We start from the raw sequence: 13765 nt of genomic DNA on the forward strand, positions 1-13765 counted from the left end.
ATAAATTCTACACCACCTTTACTCCACATACAGACATTCGTACAAAGCTCTCCCTCGCCCTCCATTTGGCAAATCTGACCATAATTCTATCCTCCTGATTCCTGCATACAAGCAAAAATTTAATCAGGAGTGCTTTGCTAGCACAGAATATGTTTTGGGATTCTTCCGATGGTATTGAGGAGTACACCACATCAGTCACTGGCCTAATCAATAAGAAGTCATAGATTACAGACAACATTCACACTGAGCTAAAGGGTAGAACTTCCGCTTTCAAGGAGCGAGACACTAAACCAGAAGCTTATAATAAATTCCGCTATGCCCTCTGATGATGCATTAAACAGGCATAATGTCAATACAGGACTAAGATTGAATCCTACTACACTGGCTCCGACGCTCGTCGGATGTGGCAGCGCTTGCAAACTATTACAGACTACAAAGGGAAACGCAGCCTAGAGCTGCCCAGTGACACGGGCCTACCAGACAAGCTAAATTGCTTCTATTCTTGCTTCGAGGCAAGTAACACTGAAACATGCATGAGAGCATCAGCTGTTCCATTACTATTGTATGATCACGCGCTCCGCAGCCGATGTGAGTAATACCTTAATCCAGACGGATTACCAGGACGTGTACTCCAAGCATATGCTGACCAACTGGCAAGTGTCTTGGTCAGCTTGGAGCACCAAGTCTAGATCCAAGATGCTTCGACCCCCAAGCCATAAGTCTCCTGAACAGTTAATGAAATGGCTACCCAGACTATTTGCATTGACCCCCCTCAATTACCTCGACACCGGTGCCCCTGCCCATTGACGTTGACTCTGTACCGGTACCCCCTGTATGTAACCCCACTATTGTTATTTATTGCTGCTCTTTAATTATGTGTTATTCTTATCTCTTACTTTTTTGTTGTTGTTGGTATTTTCTTAAAACTGCATTGTTGGCTTGTAAGTAAGCATTCCACTGTATTCGGCGCATGTAACAAATAACATTGATTTTGATTTGGCTGTAAGGCAGACTGTCTAAGAGTAAGATGTGAACTTGAATAATGCAGAAAATTGTTTATTGCGGTACACAGTAGTCTGAATTGGGGCAATAAGGACTCTACTCATATCCCACCAAAACGTTGACTGTTGTCGTAAGCTCATGGCTCAAATAAATGTGGCTTCGAAAGTAATAGCTTCTTGCGTGGAATTTTGTGTCAGATTTACCTCACTTCATTGCAGACTATTTGTTAATGTTATTTGCCTTTCATGAAGACATTAGTTAAACAATTCTCTCTTTGGCTGTCTACGATTAACATTCACATTCTCTTTGCCTTTAGATAAGAGTCGACTTCTCTGTAAGGCCTAGCTCCGCCAAGGCTGCAGATTCTGTTTGGTAGCTCGCAGAGTCCAATACAATTCTGAATTGAAAAACAGAGACCTTCGAGAACAAAGACAACAACCTTGATTATGTTGGTAAACAGGAAGGTCTCCTGGCATTGTTGTTGTAATCACATTTGTGGGGACAGACTTGATGGAGGACAGATGCTAGGTGAGGGGGGAGAAGGTTGTGTTGTCCTAATTACAAGGGGCTTTGGGGTTTGAGTTCTGGGTCTTAGTGGACTCATGTTTCATCAGTAATTAGCCTCACCAACCTCAGCCTCACCTTGCTGCTGTAAATATCTAGACTGCTAGACTAGTCGTCCCTTTATTTCAAATGGCCATAGCAGGCTGATTAAATGCCTGTCTGTGTGTGTGTGTGTGTGTGTGTGCGTGCATCAGTGTGTTTGCACATCCATATTCTTTAAAAACACCTAACTTTCTCCTCACTTTCTCTTGGTGAAACATTACTTTTCAACCTTGTGCGATATACTACTGTATTTAGAAAATCAAGAAATGTTCCCCCCCCTCTATCTCTTCCCCATTGAAAAAGGCTTGCCACAGGCATCTCCCCCTGTGAACTTGTATCTCAGTGCATATATGTACACTCCAGTGAAAACACTGGCTTTAAAGCCCACTCAAACTGTTTACTCAAGCCAAGAAAACTACGTTTACATGCCGGATAGTAGCTTATATCCCACTTAAGGTCTTATTCGGGATAAGCTGTCTACATTCACCTTTCGTATCCTGCTCACGAGTATCCCTGTAACCAGCATGAATAAACAGAATATTCCTAAGTTATGTTCATATGGGAACTGAAATATGGACACTGACTGTAGGCCCATATCCTCTCACATGTAGCATAATATAATATTAACTCCTGCAGAATTATGCATTTATTGCAGTAAAATGATACAACAAAGGTTAATTTTGTGTTGGGAACAGAAATATGTCTTTCTTTGAGCATCTCTTGAGAAAATGTGAATTTGTGTGTAATATCTTATCATTGACACATTCATGCAAGTAGACAGTATACTGCAGAAAATATGCACCTAAGACAAACTGAAGTCTTATCATATTCCTGTTCAATTGTTTTCTCAGCCTTTCTTTCCTTAAAACTGGTCAATCTAATGATATTTGGACATTTTACACAGGACCAATATCCACTGTTTTGTAGTTATTGCGTTTTCTCCAAGGTCCCTAATTTAAAAAAATAATTTAGAGGTCTTAAATAGATTACTATAGATTATTATTAATTCTATCAACAATGTAAGGCATTATTCTGGTGAGCTCTATTGCATTTAGAATTCTGGGACAACAATAATTATGACACAAGGAAGCTGCATGTATCTAACTATAGTTGACAAACAAATGGCCTACCAAATGTCGTCAATTATAATATGGCTTACTAAATGTCGGAAATTATAAGCAGAAAGTTGTCTACATTTTGGGTGAAAGTAGCCAGTAGGCTATACGGTCCAGTATGGAGTATCAGCAAAATCAATTATTTGTAACGTCTGCTTCTAACACACACCCTCAAACACATATATCCCCTGAACGCAGCTCACTCTCCAGATCCCAATCACCTGAATTCTAATCACCTGTTCACACACCTGTATGTCATTATCACACACTATTTAGTTCAGTTCTTTCCACCCCATCACTGTGAGGTATTGTTTGTTTTGTGACACACGTCTTTCGGAGCGCTGTTTGTACCTGTGATTTACACCTCCTGTGTATGATAGTTTTTGCCTGCTCACTAACGACGCCTTTTGCCTATTCCCTGCCTGTACTTCAGCCTATCGGATTTCCTGTTATCTACCTATTGCCTGATCTCCCGGACTACGTTATTAGCCTTTTCCCTGCCTGTACTGTTGCCTTTTTGGACCCCCTGTGTATGACCTACTGCCTGCCCCTGGACCCAGCTACCTGCCTCCTCCTGTTGTCTTTTGCAATAAACACCTGCTGCGCCCTGCGCTTGAAACCAGGTCTCTGTCTCCCCTCGTGTTCATTACATTATTATGTCATTATGGTGGATAGAACTGCGCAGGTAGCCTACTTTTTGAAGTGATTTGTATCAATTATGGATTCCCATTAGCTGCTGCCAAGGCATTTTTGCTGGGGTCCAGCAAAAAGAAAGACGTTTTATACAATTTTAAAAACATTACAATACATTCAGACTGTGTGCCCTCAGGACACTACTCCACCACTACCACATATATACAGTCCAAAAGCCATGTGTACGTGTGTGTATAGTGCGTATGCTGTTGTGTGTGTGTGTGTGTGTGTGTTTGCGCCTATGTTCGTGTTGCTTCACAGTCCCCGTTGTTCCATAAGGTTTTTTTTTTATCTGTTTTTTAAATCTAATTTTACTGCTTGCATGAGTTACTTGATGTGGAATAGAGTTACATGTAGTCATGGCTCTATTTAGTCCTGTGCATCTTCCATAGTCCTTCTGGACATGGGGACTGTGAAGAGACCAATGGTGGCATGTCTTGTGGGGTATGCATGGGTGTCTGAGCTGTGTGCCAGTTGTTCAAACAGACAGCTCAGTGCATTCACCATGTCAATACCTCTCATAAATACAAGAAGTGATGAAGTCAATCTCCCCTCCACTTTGAGCCAGGAGAGATTGTGATAGGTGAGAATTGTCTGTTAATTGAATGATTAGAATATTCCGCCCTGAAACATATAATTGTATGGAATTGATTAGAATGTATAAAATCATAATCAATAAATGTGTAGTCCTAGTCAGAATTAGGGTAAAATAATATGTCTTTATGGTATTTTAAACACAGACTGTCTGAGCTTGGTGCCGACCTGACTAGAGATTTGGGAGAGAACGGGGAGTACGTCTCAAGGACAAGGTCACTATCTCTGTCGGCTGGGTAGTGAGAAAGACAGTGTGTGCGTAGCAGGACATGTGTGTGCGTCTGTTTGTGTGCATGTGTGTGTGGGTATGTGTGTATGTGCGTCTGTTTGTGTGTGTGTGCGTATGGCTGTGTGAATGTGTGGGCGTGAGTCAGTATGAAATTAATTATTTTGTATTCTTGACTTTAGAACGTTCCGTGAATAAACCTTTTTGACTATTTTAGCTGGGCCTCCGTCTGTTTCATTCGACCAGGATCTTACAAATTCTGGTTTGCAGACTGAGAATAATATAATTAAATTGGGTGATGTACCTGAAGAACATAATTATCTTATCAGATTGACATGCATATCATTAATATTAGCTCTCTGTGTACATCCAAGGGCCAGCTGTGCTGCCCTGTTCTGAACCAATTGCAATTTTCACAAGTCCTTTTTTTGTGGCACCTGACCACACGACTGAACACTAGTCTAGGTTGTGACAAAACTACGGTCTGTAGGACCTGCATTGTTGACAGTGATGTCAAGAAGGTAGAGCAGCGCCTTGTCATAGACATACTTCTCCCCATCTTAGATACTGTTGTATCAATATGTTTTGACCATGACAGTTTACAATCCAGGGTAACTCCAAGCAGTTTAGTCACCTCAACTTGCTCAATTTCTACATAATTTATTACATATTTAGTCAAGGTTTAGGGTTTAGTGAATGATTTGTCCCAATACTTTTCGTTTTAGAAATATTTAGGACTAACTTATTCCTTGCCACCCACTCTGAAACTAACTGCAACTCTTTGTTAAGTGTTGCAGTCATTTGAGTTTTTTCCATCCATGCTGTCAGACCCCGGTGGCTTGTCATTGTTGATAGACAACAATAGTTTTTTCACCTCTTCCACACTCACTTTATAGAATTAAAAATTACAATGCTTGTCTTTTATAATTTGGTCAATTTATATGTGTAGTGTCAGCATTTGTTGCCGGCATGTTATGCCTAAATTTGCTAAGTACTTTCAAATTCCAATTTTATTTGTCACATACACATGGTTAGCAGATGTTAATGCGAGTGTAGCAAAATGCTTGTGCTTCTAGTTCCGACCATGCAGTATCAGTTGGTTTTGTGATGAATGAGCAGTCTGTTTCAATGAATGATGGAGCTGAGTTTGCCTTTTTCCCCAGAATTTCATTAAAAGTGCTCCAAAGCTTTTTACAATAATTCTTATTTAATTTATCTTAGTTTCATACAGTAGTTTCTTCTTTTTATTCAGTTTAGTCACATGATTTCTCAATTTGAAATAAGTTTGCCAATCAGTTGTGCAGCCAGACTTATTTGCCATTCCTTTTGCCTCATCATTCTCAACCATACACATTTTCAGTTTGTTTGACAATTAGATGATACAATACCCATTATATGCAAAACTTAGCCTGCAAAAAACAACAGTAAATGGGACAAGATGTTTAAAAGCAGCAGTATCCTGTCTAAGATCAGCATATCCCAGGCATCTTATTGAGGTTTCTCATAACCGTGATATATGCTTTTTCAGGTTATTGTTAACAGGATATGATGTTTACACAAATGCAAAAATGCAAAAACGTTTTTTTCTTCTTGTCGCTGAGGTCGGGGTCATGGCATTACAGCATGCATTATCTCTGACCCTTGTGTGACATTACCCTTGTTTCTGTCTCATCCCTCCAGGTTCCTATATGCTGGTGAACTCTTCCCAGCATGCTGCAGGGCATCGTGCCCAGCTCCTGCTGCAGACGCTGAGTGAAAACGACACACACTGCGTCCAGTTCAGCTACTTCCTGTACAGCCGCGATGGCCACAGTCCAGGGGCACTGCGGGCGTACGTTCGGGTCAACGGCGGCCCGCTGGGTAGCCCAGTATGGAACACGTCGGGATCCCACGGACGACAGTGGCACCAAGTGGAGCTGGCTGTCAGCACCTTCTGGCCCAATGAGTACCAGGTAAATCCCTCGCAGTGGCATCACTTCACTGCTACTTTCAGTCGTTATGCAGCATGCTTAAATTTTTCCACTGTGTCAGTTATACAATAGTAGTGGCTAGAATCGAACAGGCTCATTCTGATCCCATTGACTTCATGTATGATGTTAATGCAATCCGTATAAGGCTTTATTTAAGACCTAGTGAAGGTGTTAGTTATTCAGACACATATACAGCATAAGGGTAACCAGCCAATAGCTAAGCCTGATCATCCAGGACTGTATGTGTTATCTTCACTGTTCTCCAACAGTGAGAATACGCCACAGGGAGACCTTGTTGTTAATCACATGCAAAGCTAGCTCAGTTTAATATCATTGCTCCCTTGGTAAATGTAGGCTAGGTTAGTGCTAAAAGGCCCTAACTGGTTTCTCTGTGGCCAGGCTTGTTACGGTTTAACCTACTGAGACTGTCTCTGCTAACTGTACAACAGCCATTAGAATACACAACACAACTTCACTCAATCAGTGGCATGTCATTACCCACTCAGACCCAAATTGATTGGCAGCCACTGTGGGTACCTGGGCGCTTTCTATTGGTCTCCGGATTGGCGCGACCGGGCCACAAATTACATTTATATGTTCTGCAAACTCTGCGGAGCTGTCAAAATGCAATTAAGGTGAGTAGTGTGTGATGTTTTGAGAACTGTCATTCCCTTCGACTTAATTAACTTCCATGCGGTTCTGCAGGATCTGACCTTCAAGTGTAAATAATAGTCCAGCTTTGTACAAACATGTGCCAAAGGTAGGATGACACTGTGGAATTATCACTGTATGGCCTGACAATGAGGGGTATTTAAGCTCGACACACACAACACAACACACAAAGGTGTCAAAGCGTGTCGGTGGGTAGGGGGCCAGGTGAAAACTGACTTTGACAATATCTGACAAACGCAAAGTCATCTCATATCACTACGTGAGAGGATTGCAAGCTAATCACACCACCCTCAGACCAGCTCTCACATCAATGCTCTCTTTAGCAGAGCAGTTCGTCATTAACGACCATTAATGTGGCCATGGCAGTTTCCTATAGCAGAAACACCAGGGGTGAACAGCATTCCTCTGGCCTATTTTTGATGTGTCTTAATTGGCTTCCTTTGCAACACTCCTCTTCCTTCTAATTCTAACTCTGTGTCCTCCTCTCTGCCCTCTGTCTTGGTGCATGCTGCTTCACAGCTTCTTAAGGAGCCCAGTGATGGCTCATGTGTGAGTTAGCATCACACCAGGGCTACCGAGGAGAGGCATCACTTAGGAGAAGGAAGGAATAATGGGCAGATGAGGAGGATGAGTCTGAATGACTGGTTGCAGCAACAACCTGTTAAGAAACAGTTTCAACTGTAGGCTGCGATCATCCATCTCAAAATGACGATACTGTGATGTTATTTATCCAGAATAATCAATCTTCTAGTTTTTGGCAAATTGTTTTAATTAATGAACTGATCGGTACATGAAACGTATGTCTGACCATGACAAGTATAGTGTAGCAGCAGTGAAGAAATACATCTCAAATGAAACACTAAAACAGTGTTTTTCTGCTTTTGAGTCCCTTCTCTGCAGAAAAATAATGATGGCCCCTTTCTGCAGTAACATCAGCAGTCATGCCGATGAAAACGGATAAATAAACTACAAACAATGCTGGAGAGAGTCAAGCGGAGTGGAGTTGAACATGACTCGATCTGACCCAGCACGCCTCTCTCACTCTCTGTATTCGCCAAGGAGCTTTTAGCTTTAAAGCATGTTAGCTGCAACCCGTGTCACTTTAAATATTAACTGACTTTGGTTACAGGAGCCCTGCAGCAAGCTGGATGGAATCTCTTTGGATTTGAAGTGATAGGTCATCAGATTTGCTCTGTCGCCAGAGAGTCAGGGTCTATTCTTGAAGAATGGATTGAGAGAATAATGTTCCTGGGTCATGCCTATCATGCCAGTAAACCCAGTGCACAGCAAATTGACCGTATTATAAACCTATGAAGTCTTAAAATATCACTGCCTTAAATCTGTCAAGGCATTCCTAGATTTACTTTCCCTTCGATGCTGCTATCACAACACTGTAGTTGATTAAAAATAGATATTTGTAATGACTGGATTAAAGACTAAAACAAATCCCAGTAACTTTATGACAATTACATATTCTCAGGGGCTGTTGATTTAATCATGATCCTTGAACGTAGGAGGAAAGAGAGCTGTTTTATAGCACACATTCTCAATGTTTGTCTGTAAAATAAAATATTGTCTAAAAGCGTGGAATGTAATAAAAAAAGAAAGTCTGTTCCATTCTCTGTAAATCAACAGAGCCAACGATAGTAGATTAACATACTCAAAAGCCACATAAATTCTCCCTAATCATTTGTCAGCCTAGTAATCTATCTGCAATACAATTCCCTCCCTGCTTTCCTTTTCCTTGTTCACGACTTTTTGAAAGCTTCATGTTTCTATCTATTGTATATCTCACCATTTTTGTTGCCTAACCTGAGACCTTTGATATTTATATCACTCTGGTGATAGGTGCTATGCCACTCCTCCTGTTTCTGTTGTGTCCCCTAACATCAAGAGAGGGTTGGGTGGGGCAAGTGGAAAATGGAAGACAGAGAGTAGGAGATCATTTTAGAATATATTTGATTTGAGATCCTTCCCATCTGCTGTGCTCAGCCATATATTTCTTCCTCTTATTGGTGGAGGTGTCTGCGATAGCTGGAACCTTGTTATCAAATATTAAAGATGTTATCGGCCCACGAAGTCTGCCAACTAGATCTGGAGCTGTGCTCTCCCTCAGCTTCTTCCCTCTCTTCACAATTTTCCCTTCTCTCCCATGGTGTGTTTTCTCTCACTGTGCTCCCCCTCGTCTTCTTTTTCAGTGTGACAAATACTGTCTCAAGTTGCAGACCTTTTCTGACAGCCTGGTCTCTTAGGCTAGAAGTAACATAGTAAATGTAAATCTGGAACTAGTATGATATGTGCCTCGTTTCAGGAAACTAGGTGTATGTCGCGCATCACTACTTCACAGGAGAGCCATTTGAGCGTACATTTTTGACTTTATCAAAATGTTTTTTTTTGTTGCAGAAATGCCTTCTGGAACATGTGAACTTTTATGTGCCTTAAAAACAAACTTTTATGCCATCTGTAAATACTAATAAAATTGTTAAATTACTAGCCTAATTGGTTTATCCCTCTAGCCAGCCATCCCCTCCTGCGCCACTCAGAATGGCGCCAGAGGGTATGGATTCCAATTTATGGGCTCTTAACCGTGCTATTTTTTTGTTTTTTTCACATTGTTTGTAAATGATCTTGTACATAATGTTGCTGCTACCATCTCCTATGCCCGAAAAGAGCTTCTGGACATCAGAACAGCGATGACTCACCTTGAAGAGGACAAATCATTTTTCTTTAATGAGGCGGACAAGAGGGATTTACTCCAGACACCGGAACAGGCCCTCATCCACGTCATTCGCAGAGAGAAAGAGACGGAGGTATCGTGGAAGGAGATCGGGGTGCTTTGTGAGGATCTGGTCGACGAGTGGCTAATCTGCCTTTGCCATCGGTACTATTGGCCAACGTACAATGGCTGGATAATAAATTGGACGAACTACAAGCACATACAGTTGAAGTCGGAAGTTTACATACACTTAGGTTGGAGTCATTCAAACTCAATTTCAACCACTCCACAAATGCCTTGTTAACAAACTATAGTTTTCCAACAATTGTTTACAGACAGATTATTTATCTTATAATTCACTGTATCAAAATGTCAATGGGTCAGAAGTTTACATACACTAAGTTAACTGTGCCTTTAAATAGCTTGGAAAATTCCAGGAAATTATGTCATAGCTTTAGAAGCTTCTGATAGGCTAATTGACATAATTTGAGTCAATTGGAGGTGTACCTGTGGATGTATTTCAAGACCTACCTTCAAACTCAGTGCCTCTTTGCTTGACATCATGGGAAAATCAAAAGAAATCAGCCAAGACCTCAGAAAAACAATTGTAGACCTCCACAAGTCTGTTTCATCCTTGGGAGCAATTTCCAAATGCCTGAAGCTACAATGTTCATCTGTACAAACAATAGTACGTAAGTATAAACACCATGGGACCTACCGCTCAGGAAGGAGATGCGTTCTGTCTCCTAGAGATTAACGTACTTTGGTGCGAAAAGTGCAAATCAATCCCAGAAGAACAGCATAGGACCTTGTGAAGATGCTGGAGGAAACCGGTACAAAAGTATCTATATCCAAAGTAAAACAAGCACTATATCGTCATAACCTGAAAGGCCGCTCAGCAAGGAAGAGGCCACCGTAATGAATGACCATCGTTATGTTTGGAGGAAAAAGGGGGAGTCTTGCAAGCCGTAGAATACTTTCCCAACCGTGAAGCACAGGGGTGGCAGCATCATGTTGTGGGGTTGCTTTCTGCAGGAAAGACTGGCGCTCTTCACAAAATAGATGACATGATAATGAAGTAAAAGTATGTGGATGTATTGATGAAACATCTCAAGACGTCAGTCAGGAAGGTAAAGCTTTGTAGCAAATGTGTCTTCCAAATAGACAATGACCCTAAGCATACATCCAAAGTTGTGGCAAAATGTCTTAAGGACAACAAAGGCAAGGTATTGGAGTGGCCACCACAAAGCCCTGACCTCAATCCTATAGAAAGTTTGTTGGCAGAACTGAAAAAACGTGTGTGAGCTTGGATGCCTACAAACCTGACTCAGTTACACCAGCTCTGTCAGGAGGAATAGGCTAAAATTCACCCAACTTATTGTGGGAAGCTAGTGGAAGGCTACCCGAAACATTTGACCCAAATTAAACAATTTAGAGGCAATATCTATCAAATACTAATTGAGTGTATGTAAACTTCTGACCCACTGGGAATGTAATGACAGAAATATAAGCTGAAATAAATCATTCCCTCTACTATTATTCTGACATTTCACATTCTTCATATATAGTGGTGAACCTAAATGACCTAAGACAGGGAATTGTTACTCTGAGTTTAAATATATTTGGCTAAGGTGTATGTAAACTTCCAACTTCAGGGCCTCCCGGGTGGCGCAGTGGTCTTGGGCACTGCGTCACAGTGCCCTGTGCCACCAGAGACCCTGGGTTCACGCCCAGGCTCTGTCGCAAGCCGGCCGCGACCAGAATATCCGTGCGGTGACGCACAATTGGCCTACTGTCCATTCACCTGAGCTCAGACTTTATTCTTCTTACACATGTCTTTAATTAAACCTATATTTTCGGGCTCAATACTTCTGGGACAACAGTCTGGATACTGGAAAATCAACCATAGTATTTTTCACCTACACCACATGTCTAACAAAAGTCTCCACTGTGCAAGTAACCATTTCAATAGAATGTTCATTATGTCACCGCGACAACTGTCGATACACGTAGCTGGTAAATTCGCCCTGGCTATCAACTCGAACTTCAGATCACTCTCGTCTGAGTGTGCCAGAGCGCAGAATAACTGACGAATTTACGAACGCTGAACACCCGTTGAATTTAGCCGGTGTCAGTAAACTTTGGCAAAATAACATAATTCAATTGTTGCCAGCAGCACAGTTACAGTCACCAATGGTCTGTATAACATAAAAACAGCCTAACCAGCTCTACTAGGGCGAGTAAAATAGTCAGAGTGAGCTGTTCTCTCATGTGTCTGGAAGTAGCTAGCAAGCTAGCCGACATCGAGTTAACTTAGCAGCTTGACTGCTGTTGTGAGGTCAGAACGCTCGGATCAACCCTACTCCTCGGCCAGATTTGTCCAGTGTATTCTCTGAATGCTCAGTGAGCGAAATGCTCTGTCTGTTCGTAAATTCAATCTGACAACATTCTGAGTTTACAAACGCACAGGGCGCATCTGGTACTCCATATTGAATTTACGAATACACCCGTAGTATAAACCAGCCTTTAGTCTTGAAATCTTTGGTTGCATAGTACATTGTCTCACATGTGAATCCTTAAAGGGATGGGCGGGGCTAAGGCCTAAGATGGTGTGAACGATGCTGAATTAGTGTAGACAAAGAAGAGCTCTGCAGCAGGTTTACCAAAACATTCAAGGGCCATTTTCTCAAACGTGAGGTTAAAAGTTCATCAACTTTCAAAGCAGATTACTTTCCCATTGTTCCTCAACTGTATTGTATGGTATACCATTTTCTAGCTCTGACTCTCTACTTTTATCCAATGAAAAACACAATTTCAAATTTTGCTACATAAGACCGAATCGAGCCAGTTGGTCACATAAGTTACATTTGATATGGTTACATAAGACAGAAAGTTATTTAACTTGTTATGGCTGCAGGATCCCCATTAGCTACTGCACATGCAGCAGCTACTCTTCCTGGGGTCCACATAAAATGTACAAATACACGACAAAGTACAGAACAGTAATAGACAAAAACAACATAAGATATTACATTAAATGTTAAATCATAAATACAAATATAATAACAACAATTACAGCTGTGAGTATTTCTGGGTAAGTCTCGCAGAGCTTTCCACACCTGGATTGTGCAACATTTGCCCATTTTGTTTTTTCAAAATTCTACAAGCTCTCACAAATTGGTTGTTGAACATTGCTAGACAATCATTTTCAGATCTTGCCATAGATTTTCAAGTAGATTTAAGTCAAAACTGTAACTCGGCCAACTCACTGTTTATTGGTAAGCAACTCCCGTGTATATTTGGCCTTGTGTTTTAGGTTATTGTCCTGCTGCAAGTTGATTTAATCCCCAACAACTGACACTTTTTGATTTATTTAATCCGTTTTAATTTCAGGTTGTCACACAACAAAATGTGGAAAAAGTAAAGTGGTGTAAATATTTTCTGAAGCCATTGTGCATATTGTTATATAGAGGGCAGTTAAATGAGATCTTTAGAAAGGGGCGGATGGGGAGACATATAACACAACAAGGTTGCATGTTCGAATCTCATCACGGACAAAATTAACATTTTAGCTCAACTAGGGGCGGCAGGTTAGCTTAGTGGTTAGAGCGTTGGACTAGTAACCGGAAGGTTGCAAGTTCAAACCCCCGAGCTGACAAGGTACAAATCTGTCGTTCTGCCCCTGAACAGGCAGTTAACCTACTGTTCCTAGGCCGTCATTGAAAATAATAATTTTTTCTTAACGGACTTGCCTAGTTAAATAAAGGTAAAATAAAATTAAAAAAACTACTTACCAGGTTTGTGGTCAATTCCATTTCAATTCAGGAAGTACACTGAAATTTGCTTTACTTTCGGAATTACCTGGAATTAAAATGGAATTGATCCCAACCCTGCTACCTACTAGTTTTAGCTACTTTGCAACTACTTAGCATGTTAGCTAAGCCTTCCCCTTCCCTAACCATAATCTAAACTCTTTAACCTAACCCTAAACTTAACCCCTAGCCTAACTAATGTTAGCCACAACAAATTGGAATTTGTAACATATCATACGTTTTGAAAAATCTTAACATATTGTACGAATTGCAATTCATAAAGTATTGTATGAATCACATTTCATAACATATCATATCATATGAAATGGATGATGGACATCCACATGAATACATACCAT

At 41.0% G+C, this 13765-nt stretch overlaps 1 protein-coding gene across 12 annotated transcripts in view; it reads left to right on the forward strand.

Annotated features, from left to right (window-relative positions):
- Positions 1 to 13765, forward strand: part of ptprub (protein tyrosine phosphatase receptor type Ub) — a 350658-nt gene that overhangs the window by 159745 nt on the left and 177148 nt on the right. For all 12 annotated transcript variants that reach the window (XM_031793010.1, XM_031793031.1, XM_031792998.1 and 9 more), the window contains exon 3: positions 5917 to 6188. In XM_031793010.1, coding sequence (XP_031648870.1) covers positions 5917 to 6188 — 272 coding nt within the window. The remainder of the gene's footprint in view (positions 1 to 5916; positions 6189 to 13765) is intronic.

Source organism: Oncorhynchus kisutch, linkage group LG2, assembly GCF_002021735.2.
Source record: "Oncorhynchus kisutch isolate 150728-3 linkage group LG2, Okis_V2, whole genome shotgun sequence".
NCBI lineage: Eukaryota > Metazoa > Chordata > Actinopteri > Salmoniformes > Salmonidae > Oncorhynchus > Oncorhynchus kisutch.